This window comes from Hemiscyllium ocellatum, chromosome 22 (assembly GCF_020745735.1).
Source record: "Hemiscyllium ocellatum isolate sHemOce1 chromosome 22, sHemOce1.pat.X.cur, whole genome shotgun sequence".
Taxonomy (NCBI): domain Eukaryota; kingdom Metazoa; phylum Chordata; class Chondrichthyes; order Orectolobiformes; family Hemiscylliidae; genus Hemiscyllium; species Hemiscyllium ocellatum.
In genome coordinates this window covers 12,506,809-12,520,433 of record NC_083422.1, presented here as the reverse complement: position 1 = coordinate 12,520,433, position 13,625 = coordinate 12,506,809, and the positions used below count along the sequence as shown (strand labels likewise).

Sequence of the window (13,625 nt, the reverse complement as noted above, 5' to 3'; positions counted from 1 at the left end):
TTGGTATTTCGGGGTATTAATTAAATTGATTGGCCGAATTCAAATGTGTTTTTTTTTGTCTCTAGGCAACCAGCTACTCTCATTGCTGGACCAAACAGTTACATTGTATTTTGTTCAGAACACTTGGTGCTGTCAGGTTGTTCTGCTAGCTTTTAACTTTCTTTAAAGGTACAGTATACCCATATCTTCATAACAGCATTCAGCACAAGACGACTGGAATATGAAAGCAGCGAGGTACTTCTGAGACTTTATAAGGCTCTGGTCAGATTACATTTAGAATGCTTTTTACAATTTTGGGCACCATACTTCAGGAAAGACATATTAGCCCTGGAATAGGTCCGGACAAGGGTCACAAGAATGATCCCAGGGATGAAAGGCTTAACATATGAGGAACATTTGAGGAATCTGGGACTATACTCGATGGAGTTTAGAAGGATGAAGAGGGATCCGACTGAAACTTACAGAAGAATGAATGGCCTGGGCAGAGTGGATGTTGGGAGGATGTTTCAGATAGCAGGAGAGATGAGGACACGAGGGCGCATCCTTAGAATAAAGACTTTTTGTAATGGAGATAAGGTGAATTTCTTTTAGCCAGAGGGTAGTGAATCTGTGGAATTTATGGCCACAGAAGACTGTGGAGGCCAGGCCATTGAGTATATTTAAAACAGAGATAGATAAGTTCTAGATTACCAAAGGGTTCAAAGGTTACGGGGAGAAAGCGGGAAAATGGGATTGAAAAACTGATCAGCCATGCGAAGCAGAGCCAATGGACTAAATGTCTTAATTTCTGCTCCTCTATCTTATGGTCTTATATTGTGACACCATATGTGGGGGCAATGGACTAAACAGTTAGGCTGACAGTTAGCATCCTTTGTAAGCAAATCAAGATTCCAATGTGACATGGTGCCAGGCAAGTGGCATCTCAAAACTGCGTGGAAAGAAATTGGAGGTGGAGGAGATGATTCTGTAGTTGCATCTATGGAGGAAACAACAGCAAGTTGGAAAGTGTAGCCTGGATAGAAATAAGAATTGGAAATTAAATTGAAGATTTAAGGGCGGCACACTGGCTCAGTGGTTAGCACTGCTGCCTCACAGCACCAGGATCCCAGGTACGATTCCAGCCTTGGGCGACTGTCTGTGTGGAGTTTGCACACTCTCCCTGTGTCTGTTTGGGTTTCCTCCGGGTGCACCGGTTTCCTCCCACCATCCAAAGAAGTGCAGGTCAGGTGAATTGGTTATGTTAAATTGCTCATAGTGTTAGGTGCATTAGTCAGAGGGAAATGGGTCTGGGTGGGTTATTCTTCAGCGGATCGGTATTGACTTGTTGGGCCAAAGGGCCTGTTTCGACACTGCTGAAAATTATAATCTCTGAATCATTATCTGAGTCACATGTAAACTAGAAAAATTAAGGGAAACAGATTAGAAAAATGAAATTGTGGATGAAGGAGTCAGGTCACAGGTTGAGGCTGTGTTACAAATAAGTATTCTTCATCCTTGCAAACATTGTATAAGAAACTATTGAAGGATTTGGAGGTTTAAATTACAAATGAAGATCACATGGTGGCCATGTCATACATATGCCTGGTATGGGAGTAATGTATGTACTCCCTTATTGTAGTTGTAAGTGAAAACAAGAGATGTTCATGTAGCAAAGGCAGTCGTGTTTTCACGGGAATTTTAAATTCTATATACATTAGGACAGGACTATGTGTGGAGTGAGGACTGCAGATGTTGGAGATCAGATTCGAGAGTGTGGTGCTGGAAAAGCACAGCAAGTCAGGCAGCATCTGAGGAGCAGGAGAATCAATGTATTGGGCGTAAGCCCTTCATCAGGAATTAGGTAGATGTCAGAATGGCCATGAACTACTGTATGTATTCCTGACAGCTTTCTTCAACAACAAGGGACAGGATGGATAATGGGACATTTTTAATAAGGCTCCAGTGGTGTGTGAATATTTTATTTCATAGTGATCATAATCAGATTAATGGAATATTTGGAAGGGAGAAACCCATATCACCTTCTAAGATTTAGGAAAGACTAATTCCAGACTTCAAACTGAGGCTGAGACTCATAGGCTCATAGAGTTATATGGCACGGAAATAGATCCTTCAGTTCAGCTGTTCCATGCCAACCAGACATCCCAACCTGACCGAGTCCCATTCGCCAGCATTTGGTCCATATCTGTCTAAAGCTTTCTGATTCATATACCCATCCAGATGCCTTTTAAATGTTGTAATTGTACCAGCCTCCAACACTTTCTCTGGCAGCTCATTCCATTCACGCACCATACTTTGTGTGAAAAAAATTATGCTTCAGGTCCTTTTTAAATCTTTCCCTTCTCACCTTAAATCTATGTCCTCTAGATTTGGACTCCCCCATCTGGGGAAAAACGATCTTGGTTAACAACCCTATCCTTATCCATCTGCAAGGTCACCCCTCAGCCTCTGACTCTCCAAGGGGAAAAATAAAACACCCCAGACTAATCAACCACTCCCTACAGTTCAAACCTCCCAGTATTGGCAACATCATTGTAAATCCTTTTTGTTTAATAACATCTTTCTTATTGAAAGGCAATCAAAATTGTATGCAGTATTCCACAGTGAACACAGCAAAATGACAAAAGATGAATGCAAAGTGTTTGAAGAATAATTTAATGTAATACAGGATCAGTTTATACCCACAGGGTCAGGAACTCTACTTCCCAAACAAACGGTCATAGTTCATTAATTAAGTAAGAGGCATAAAACTCAAAGGAAAATATGACATTTAGCACTGATCACGTAACTGGGAGAGTTAAGACCAATAAAAGGAGACGAAATAGATGGGAAGAGCTAGACAAAGGAGTATAAAAAGCAATTTGCAATTTTAGCAAAAGCAACCCAAGGTAATTTTGCAATTAGACTTGGAAAACAAAGAAGATCAGAAAGAATGAGGGCCTTTTGGAAAGTGCTAACAGTGGTATTGTCAATGAAAATAAAGGATTAGCAGACATGTTTAACTATAAACTTGCAGCAGAATCTATGGTAAAGACAGAAAATAACTTAGCAGCCTGCCAATTGAACAGATGTAGGAACACAGCAAAATTAACTTAGAAAAAATAGTAAAGATAAAAGCATGGCACTAAAGAGATATAAATGTCCAACATTAGATATCTTCCATTCTAAGATTTGAAAGGAAGTAGATGACAACATTGCAAATTGTAATCTCCCGACTATCTTTTGTTTGGGAACCATTTCTTAGGACGGGAAAATGGTGTAGATCACTTCATTATTTTGGAAAGGTGAGAATGGGAAGCACAGAATTGTAGACCAGTTATCATGTGCTTGTTTTTAAATGTTCATGTAGGGCATGGGAGTGATGCTGGAATGGTTACCATTTACTGTATTGCCCAAATTATCTTTGAGGTAGTGGGAACAAAATTCTTCCTGAACTGCTGCAGTTCACGATGTGTATGTACAGCATTATCATTCAGGGTATTTCAGGATGTCAACACAGCGATTGTGAAGGAATGGTAATGTAGTTCTTAGTCAACATGGAGTACGGTGTTAGGGATTTACATGAGCTTTCCATTGTTAGGGGCAGAATTAATGAAAACCTTAAACGTTTTTCAGCTGCTTTGAGAGAGTCAGCAGATGTGGCAGGTCATACTTGATGTACCTGACTGATAATTGAAGGGATGATTGAAATACTGGAAAAGCGGAATGCCAGTGGATATCAATTAACCATTGGATAGAGTCCAGTGTCAAAGACTGCAGGCTAAAGTCAAAGTGATGGAATAAAATTAAATTATTTACCTAGCCAAGATGTTGGTTGAGGACATAAGACAGAAAATTTGATTGCAAAGCTGTAGAAATGAATGGCAAGGTTGGGGTCTAAAGATGCGCTATGCTGTCAACGACAGTTACACATTCCTTTTAGGAACAAAAACAAGGTTAATCAACTGTAGCTAACCAAATGGGTTAAGCATTGCATTGGAATAAAGTGTCTTATAAAGATGCCAGAATAAATGATAAACATGAGGATTAGAAGCATGTTGGAATCCAGAAAATGATGATCAAGTTACTTAGAAAGAAAGGGAAAAGGGAGCATGAATGAAAGCTAGTAAGAAATAGAAAAGCAAATGCTTCTTTAGGTGTGTGGGCAGAAGACGGTTAGCTTTGACAAATGTGGGCCCATTGCAAGTAGAGGCAGGGGAATTGTTAGCAGATAAGTGGGGTAAAATAGCAGAGAAATAAACAATTACTTTGCGTTTGTCTTTACAGAAGGAAGTACAGAAATGTGTGTTTCCAAAGGACCTGTGTCCTTGTCCATGAATCATGAAAAGTTAACATGCAATATGTTGGCCTTCATAGCCAGTGGAGTGGAGTACAGATTGAGCCTTATGAGACTACACTTGGAGCATTGTATACATAATAATCCTTATTATTTTATTACTCAGAACTGATAGAGTGAGTGGAGGGGAATCTATTTCTCAGGAGCAACGTCTACAAATTAGACATAAATCTTTCAGGATTAAGGTTAAGAAACATTTCTACATGCAAAGGGTGTTAGGGGTATGAGACTTTTCTGCAGTGAGAATTCTTGTTATATGATTTATTATTTGACTGATGTTGGTCTCCTCATCTAAGGAAGGACATACTCACCATAGAGGAAGTGCAACTGAGGTTTAATGAATTAATCCCTGGGATGGTGAGATTGTCTTGTAAAAGGAGATTGAGGAAACTGAGAAAGCATTTTCTAGAGTTTCATAGAATGATCTTATTTACATGGATAAAATTCTTATGCAGTGTGAATGGGTGGATATTGACGGGATGTTTCCCCAGGTGGAGAGTTTAAGCCAAGTCTCAGATGAAGAGGTAGATAATTTGAGATTGAAGTGAGGAGGCATTTTCCACTAAAAGGGTGGTAACTCTTTGAAATTTTAAAACCCAGAGACTGCAAATACTCAATATTGATCCTGCTCGCAATAGGAATTAATGGACTTCTGGCGTCTAATAGCATCAAGGATAGCATGGGAAAAGTGACATTGAGGTTAATGATCTAATTGCAAGGTAGAGGAGGATTGACAAATTGAATTGACTACTCTTGGTCCTATATTCTTAATGCTGGCCTGAATATCTAGAAGAGTGGAATTTAAGCACGTAGAAAATATGCCACAGTTGTATAAACTCTGGTTATGTCACATTTATGAAAGTAGATTAGATTACTTACAGTGTGATCATGTCTGTACACAAGATTAAATTATATGGAAACATACAGACTATTTTTCAAAATTTCTTCTAAGCTGCTTGATCTAGTATATAAGATATTGGGATCTGGAAAGGTTAATGCTGAAGGATAAATTAAGCACTGTCCAATCTGATGAGGTCCGGTGGCCTTTGGTGACCTTGAAGGGGACACACCTACCATCTTGGTGTCCCTCACAGACATTGTAACAATGCCTACCATATCAATATCTTGGATCTCATTGCTACTTGACAATTATTTATAATATTTCAGACAAAAACCTTTTCTCATTAGAGTACATAATGCATCTCCTCACATAACAAACCCATCAGGCTGTGGAGATTTCAAATTAAAAAGGAACAAATCTACCTCATGGTGACACAAGAGTCTGGATGACATTGTCTTCCAGCAGTTCACAACTTACTGTGCATGGGACCATGCACAAGAAGTCCCCTTGGGGTACAGGAGAATGGTTAGTAAGTTTGTAGATGACACTAAAATTGGTGGTGTAATGGACAGTTAAGAAGATTATCTCAGAGTACAACAGGACCTTGATCAGATGGGTGAATAGGCCGAGGAGTGGCAGATAGAGTTTAATTTAGGTAGATGTGAGGTGTTGTATTTTGGTAAGGCAAATCAAACAGAACTTAAACAGTAAATGGTAGGGCCCTGGGGAGTGTTAACGAACAAAGAGACTTAGGGGTGCAGGTGCATAGTTCCTTGGAAGTGGAGTGGCAGATAGGGAAGAAGGTGGTGAAGAAGGCATTTGGCATGCTTGCCTTCATTGGTCAGAACATTAAATATAGGAGTTGGAGTGTCATGCTGCAGCTGTTATGATGTACAAAGCATTACATAAAAGGAAGCGAGAGGCCATTATTTCTTTTAGAATAGAAAATCATGGGCTGAGGCTTATACAATTTTCCAAATCAGAAGCAAACTTTGATTTCTTTATATACAGATAAAACTACAAGTTGACGATCTTAATAGTTTTGACAACTACATCATTCCGAATTCAATGTGCTTAAGTTTGATTCTGAGATTCGAACTCAATTGGATTCCTAATTTTACATCAACAAAGAAGGGAACTGCTTGGGATTTTTCTTTTAAATAGTGGAGGCATGGAAGGATGTTGTGAAACTTGAAAAGGTTCAGAAAAGATTTACAAGGATGTTGTCAGGTTTGGAGGATTTGAGCTATAGGGAGAAGTTGTATCAGCTAGGGCTGTTTTCCCTGGATTTTGGAGGCTGAGTGAGGGGTGACTTTATAGATGTTTATAAAATCATGAGGGACATGGATAGGATAAATAGACAAGATATTTTCTCTGGAGTAGAGGAGTCTAGAACTAGAGGGTTAGAGTCACAGAGTCATAGACACGTACAGCATGGAAACAGACCCTTCAGTCCAACTTGTTCATGCTGACCAGATATCCCAACCCAATCTAACCCCACCTACCAGCATCCGGCCCATATCCCTCCAAACCCTTTTTATTCATATACCCATCCAGACGCCTTTTAAATGTTGCAATTTTACCACCACTTCTTCTGGCAGCCCATTCCACATACGCGCCACCATCCACACGAAAAGGTTGCCCCTTAGGTCTCTTTTATATCTTTTGCCACTCACCCTAAACCTATGCCCTCTAGTTGTGGACTCCCCCACACCAGGGAAGAGACTTTGTCTATTTACCCTATCCATGCGCCTCATAATTTTGTAAATGTCTGTAAGGTCACCATTCAGCCTCTGACACTCCAGGGAAAACAGCCCCAGCCTATTCAACCTCTCCCTATAGCTCAAATCCTCCAACCCTGGCAATGCCCTTGTAATTCTTTTCTGAACCCTTTCAAGTTTCACAACATCCTTCTGATAGGAAGGAAACCAGACTTGCATGCAATATTCCAAAAGTGGCCTAACCAATGTACTGTACAGCCGCAACATGACCTCCCAACTCCTGTACTCAATACTCTGACCAATAAAGGAAAGGCATACCAAATGTCTTCTTCACTATCCTATCTACCTGCAACTCCACTTTCAAGGAGCTATGAACCTGCACTCTAAGGTCTCCTTGTTGAGCAACACTCCCCTGGACCTTACCATTAAGTGGGAAGATTTATCATCCTGCAAAGATTTGCTGTCCCAAAATGCAGTACCTCACATTTATCCAAATTAAATTCCATCTGCCACTTCTCAGGCAATTGGCTCAGCTGATCAAGATCCCGTTGCAATCTGAGGTAACCTTCTTTGCTGTCCACTACACCTCCAATCTGCAAACTTACTAGCTATACCTCTGATGCTCACATCCAAATCATTTCTATAAATAGGTTTAGGGTGAGAGGGGAAAGCTATGGGCAATTTAGCATGACCAATACACCTGACCAGCACATCTTTGGATTGTGGGAGGAAAGCAGAGCACACGATGGAAACCCACACAGACAGGGAGAAAATGTACAAATTCCACACAGACAGTCGCCCTGATGGAAATTGAAACCGGGTCCCTGGTGCTATGAAGCAGCAGTGCTAACCACTGAGCCATCATTCACCCTACATTAGATTAGGATATCTGGTCGACTTGGACAAGTTGGACCAAGGGGTCTGTTTCTGTGCTGTACATCTCTGTGACTCCTCATGAATCCAAAACTATGACCCTGAAGCGAATTTCAAGGGAAAAGAAATCTACCACTATCTTTCTTGGTATTATCCCAGCTTTTGCTGTTGAATTTGCAAAGAGGCTGAGCCACCATGGTATAATGTGGAAATGATGCAATAGGTTTAGGGTGAGAGGGGAAAACTACGGGCAATTTAGGTGACCAATACACTTGACTAGCACATCTTTGGATTGTGAGAGGAAACCAGAGCACCCGATAGAAACCCACACAGACAGGGGGAGAATGTGTAGCAATTTTTTAGATTAGATTACATTACAGTGTGGAAACAGGCCCTTCGGCCCAACAAGTCCACACCGACCCGTCGAAGCGCAACCCACCCATACCCCTACATTTACCCCTTACCTAACACTACGGGCAATTTAGCATCTTTGGACTGTGGGAGAAAATCGGAGCACTCAGAGGAAACCCACGCAGACACGGGGAAAACGTGCAAACTCTACACAGTCAGTCGCCTGAGGTGGGAATTGAACCCAGGTCTCAGGCGCTGTGAGGCAGCAGTGCTAACCACTGTGCCGCCCACAAATCTCAGGAGATGAACAGTTGTGCAAGCAATTGTTCAGACGTTTACTGTAAGAATTGCATCACTGTCTGGTCCACCATTGTTATGCATTGAATAATATGAAGTTTATGTATTTGTATGAAGGATATGAATTAATATGCCTTAAGTTAAATTATTTTAAATCAAAGAATGTTTTTAAAAGTTGTGCTAAGTGTTAATTACTGGCAATAAACATCTATGATAGTAAATACTAGCCTTAAAAAGAAGGGAGTCATCTTATTCACTCTAAAAATGTCTCCTTTTTATTATTTCCATTCAACTTTTTTTACTCCAATCTTTTGTTCCTTCTCTTTGTTTTCCTTCTGTACCTATGATACCTATGGTCAATAAAAGACAATCTAACCACCGTCCCCTTGACTTTCAGTGGTGTCACAATCAATGAATTTCCCACTGTCAATATCCTGGAGGTTATTATTGACTAAAAACTCAACTGGACTCACCACATAAACACAATGGCTACAAGAATAGGTCAGAGACTAGGAATACTGTGGTGAGTAACACACCTCCCGACTTTTAAAGTTGTCCCCCGTCAACAAGGCACAAATCAGGAGTGTGATGGAATACTCCCTGTTTGCCTGGATGAATACAGCTCCAACAACACTCAAGAAGCTTGACACCATCCAAGACAAAGCAGCCCGCTTGATTGGCACTTCACACACAAGCATCCACTTCCTCCACCACCTATACTCAGTAGCAGCAGTATGTCCTGTCTACAAGATGCACTGCAGAAATTCACCAAAGATCCTCAGACAACACTTTTCAAACCAGTGACCACTTCAATCCAGAAGGACAAGAGCAGCAGATATGTAGGAACACCATCACCTTCAAGTTCCCCTCCAAGCCACCCACCATCCTGACTTTGAAAAATATCACCATTCCTTCACTGTTGCTGGGTCAAAATCCTGGAATTTCCTCCCTAATGATATTTTAGGTCAGCCCACAGGTGGACTGCAGCCATTCAAGAAGGCAGCTCATCACCACCTTCTCTAGGGCGACTAAGGACAGGCAATAAATGCTGACCAGCTAGCGACACCCAGATCCCATACATTAACATTAAACAAAAACTCTTTTTGACATTGAATTCACCAAAATGCATTTTCACTTCCTTAATTCTTTGACATTATGTCATTTATTGTACAATCCTTCGATGTGATTGGTTAAGACGACACTTGGCTGATTACCCTGTTAACTCAGGATGTTGCTGTCCATATTTCCTTTCTGCCACATCATCTGGTCATTTAAACTATTTTTAAGAAAAGAAATATAAACTCTAATTCTAAATCAAGGGCAGAAACACTGTTAAGGTAAAATCTGGCCTATTGTTTCCCCTTCCTACTTTTCAATTAACAAATTAAATGAGAGCGATAATCATTAATATTGTGATATTTTGTTTAGTTTATTGTATCTACTCTTCAGTCTAAGAAAGACGATGGACACAGAATGAACACTCCATTTTGGATGGTATGGCTTCATAGGGTGCATCTTTGTTGATGGGTGAACAGCTCAATCCTTGCAAGGCAAGTTCTGCCACAGATGCTGTACATGTTGCTGCAAAATAGCAACATGGATTATTTTCAGCATTACAGCTTGTTGCCAAACTGCCGTTCTGTCATTTTACTTTGCTATCACCCTTTTGTACTGCAATCCATGTTTAGGACCTTCATGTCAAGCTTGCAAGCAGTCTTAAAGTGGAGCATTGGGCATCCTACCAGCTGTCTGCCTCTGGCTACCTCACCACAAAGAAAGTCGTCGGCTAGGCAATTGGCTTTCAATCTGTGGACATGTCCGTGTGTACAAAACTACCTTTGTTCGATGGTTACCCTATGAGGGGAGGTTGAGCCGCCTGGAACTGAACTTGCTACAATTTAGAAGAATAAGAGGGAATCTTACAAAAACACATAAAATTATGAAAGGGATAGAAAAGATAGAAGCAGACATGTTGTTTCCACAGATAGTGAGACCAGGACTAGGAGAATTGGCCTCAAGATTAGATTTAGGACAGAGATGAGGAAGAACTGCTTTTCCCAGAGAGTAGTGAATCGATGGAATTCTCTGCACAAGGAAGCAATTGAGGGAGCTTTATTAAATATATTCAAGACACAGTTGGATGGACTTTTACATGGTAGGGGAAATAAAAGTTATGGGGATAATGCAGGTAGGAGAAGCAGAGACGATGGATAGATCAGCCATGATTTTAATGAATATCAGAACATGCTCGAATGGCTAAATGGTCTACTCCTGCTTCTATTACTATGAAACTGTGAAATTATGAAACTTGGGAACTGTGTCTTTGAAAGGTAATGATCATCAAATGTACAAAATGGATTGCTCAGCAATCTTCCACCCATGGAGGTGCCATAGCGTAATTTCTTCCTGGATTAACCTGTTAGACTTTTGATTGATGAAAACATGGTGTATGTTGTTGATGCTTCACCTGGCATCAAAGTACCTTTGAAGTCTCAAAGAATTGATTGTAAAACAGCTGCCTGCTTTACTAAGTAATAAAAGAAGAGTCAAAGAGATGATCAAAAAGAAATGAAAGCAAACCCAACACAGAGACATATAATGTGAGCTGTGGGCTTATGGTGGGAGTGACATGGCATCTGATCCTTTCCTGGAAAGTTGGACAAATGGAAGTGTTTTTGCCCAAGACGGGTGACAAGGGAATCAACTAATTTAGCATGGTGTCTGATCCACACAATCAGTAGGAACTACAAAACTAGGGAATAGATGAAGAAGAAAGGGGCTGACTTTGATTCAGCAATATGGCACCATGGACCCTGTAAATGGCCACAATTGCATACATTTATGGAATTCATCAACATATTACATATTGCTCAACACTGCTCTTAAGGTTATCATCTGAATATTTAGCTGTATCTTCTGTAAAAATGAACACTTTAGCAGGGCTATATACATTCAGAATCATACATTTGAAGATCCTTCCTGAAGAAGGGCTCATACCCGAAATGTCGATTTTCCTGCTCTTTGGATGCTGCCTGACCTGCTGCGCTTTTCCAGCAACATTTTTCAGCTCTGATCTTCAGTATTTGCAGTCCTCACTTTCTCCTAGTAATTGTAGGGCACTCAATCCATTGAGCCTGCTCCATCATTCAATGAGATCATGGCTGATCTGATGTTAACCTCAACTCTAAATTCCTGCATACCCCCAATACTCTTAATTCCCCTTTGTCATCAAAAATCTTTCTACCTTTGCTTCAAACATATTTAAAAACGCTGCACCAGCTGCCTTTTGAAGAAAGAATGCCATTTCAAAGATTGTTAAACCTCTGAGAGAGAAAACATACTTCAAATATTATCTATCTCCTCTTACTTTTGAATAATTTTGAAAACGTGCTGTGGATCTCCATTTTGAATGTGATAGGTGATTGGATCCTTCTCACGGTCTGTTGCCTAAAAATATAGAAAAGGATGCTTAATTATAATACACAGTTAAAGAAAGTCAAACAGAACATATTAGTTTGGGATTTCTAACATATTTCAAATAGATTCTCCCCTGCTTACAGTAATATATGTTACAGACTTATGCTAACAGCTATGATAGTTAAACTGATTTTTCAATTGTGGAATATTGCACATCATTGTCACATGCGTTTTTTTTTGGGGGGGCGGCAGCAACAATTACTAGCTTCCTAAGTGTTATTGATCATGTAATTGAACACTGGCAGAGAAATGAGCCACCAGTCATCACAAAATGCATTGCAAACAGTTACTTACTAGAACTACAAAGAAAAAAACTTTTGTACAAAGGCTCTAAGAAGAATCTCTCAAACCACAGATTTACACTTACTTAATAAAGAAATTGCACATGTAAGAATTAAGCATTTATTTATTTATGTACCTTGTATAATACAATTTGAGACCTTCACTGTTACCGTTAAATAATCTTCTGATAATTTCACCAAATACATAATTAGGGCTATTAAATGAAAACTTCAACGTTAATCCATAATCAAGTGCTTCTGGCAAGGATCACCATTTACATTGACGCTAAGGAAATCAATGACTAGCAGTTTCCAATTTTTAATTAAAAGATTCAAAGAAACTTCAGGACTGCAGGCTTGTGATTTTCCAACCACAGTCGTTGTTTGGAATACTAGGTGAAATAGTTTTGGGATGAAAGCTTGCTCGGGCTAATGAGTCTCCTGTATTCCTGATGAAGGGCTTTTGCCTGAAACAGCGACTTTACTGCTCCTCAGATGCTGCCTGAACTGCTGTGCTTTTCCAGCACCACTAATCCAGAATCCGATTTCCAGCATCTGCAGTCATTGTTTTTACCTTATGAGTCTACAGTGGTAGTGCTCTTGCTTCTAGGCTGTTTTCAAGTCCCATTTGCTCGGGAGGTGTGTTATAACACCTCTGAACAGGTTGGTTAACCTGCTTCAACTGCTGGGAGCTCTAGTGGCACTTTGGGCCAGAAGGCATGGATTCAAGTCCCATCTGACTCAGATGTGTATCATAGCATGTCCGAACAGGTGGATAAAAATATCTACTAAGAGCTCCAATACCAAATCAAATTAGTGCAAAAACATACATTGAGTGTGGCTGACTGTCTAATCTCCCTAAAGTAACTAATACAACTGCCAGGGTCACTTCTGGTGCATTGGTCCCCTCCTCTGGCTCAGATGGATTCAAGTTCAAGTTCTACCTGCTGTTCTATAGAACTGTTTCAAATATTAAAAAAAAGAGGTGGCACCCATCAACAACAAAAGCTGCAATGTGGCAACCAGTGCAAAGCATAGTTCACCAAATAGCCTTAAAGATTTTGGTAATTCATTTTCAGGTGATTATGCAGATCCTTAACCCAGTCAGAAAGCTTGACAAGTAGACAATATGCTTTGCAAGACATGCCTGGGTTCAGAAGCCATTTTAGTTACAATTTCAGTAGCAAATAGTAGGAAAATATGAAGGAAAACTTAGCATGTTTCCCACCCAGGAGAATTTACTATTTCCCTCTATTACTATGGAGCCTCCTACAATCAATAATTATCTGTAACATGTGCAATGAATGAACAAAACACAACAATTTTCTTCCCCCAACACTAAGAGCCTTTGCATTACAACAAAATTTGAGGTAGTGTCATAAAGATATATAGCATGGAAACAGACCCTTCAGTACAACCCATCCATGCTGACCAGATATCTGAAATTAATG

The 13,625-nt window shown here is 40.1% G+C and overlaps 1 protein-coding gene across 1 annotated transcript in view; it reads right to left on the bottom strand.

The window, feature by feature from the left end:
- The window catches only part of pcdh15b (protocadherin-related 15b), a 642,771-nt gene that overhangs the window by 338,191 nt on the left and 290,955 nt on the right, over window positions 1-13,625 (bottom strand). The window contains exon 16 of the mRNA XM_060841768.1: window positions 11,784-11,863. Coding sequence (XP_060697751.1) covers window positions 11,784-11,863 — 80 coding nt within the window. The remainder of the gene's footprint in view (window positions 1-11,783; window positions 11,864-13,625) is intronic.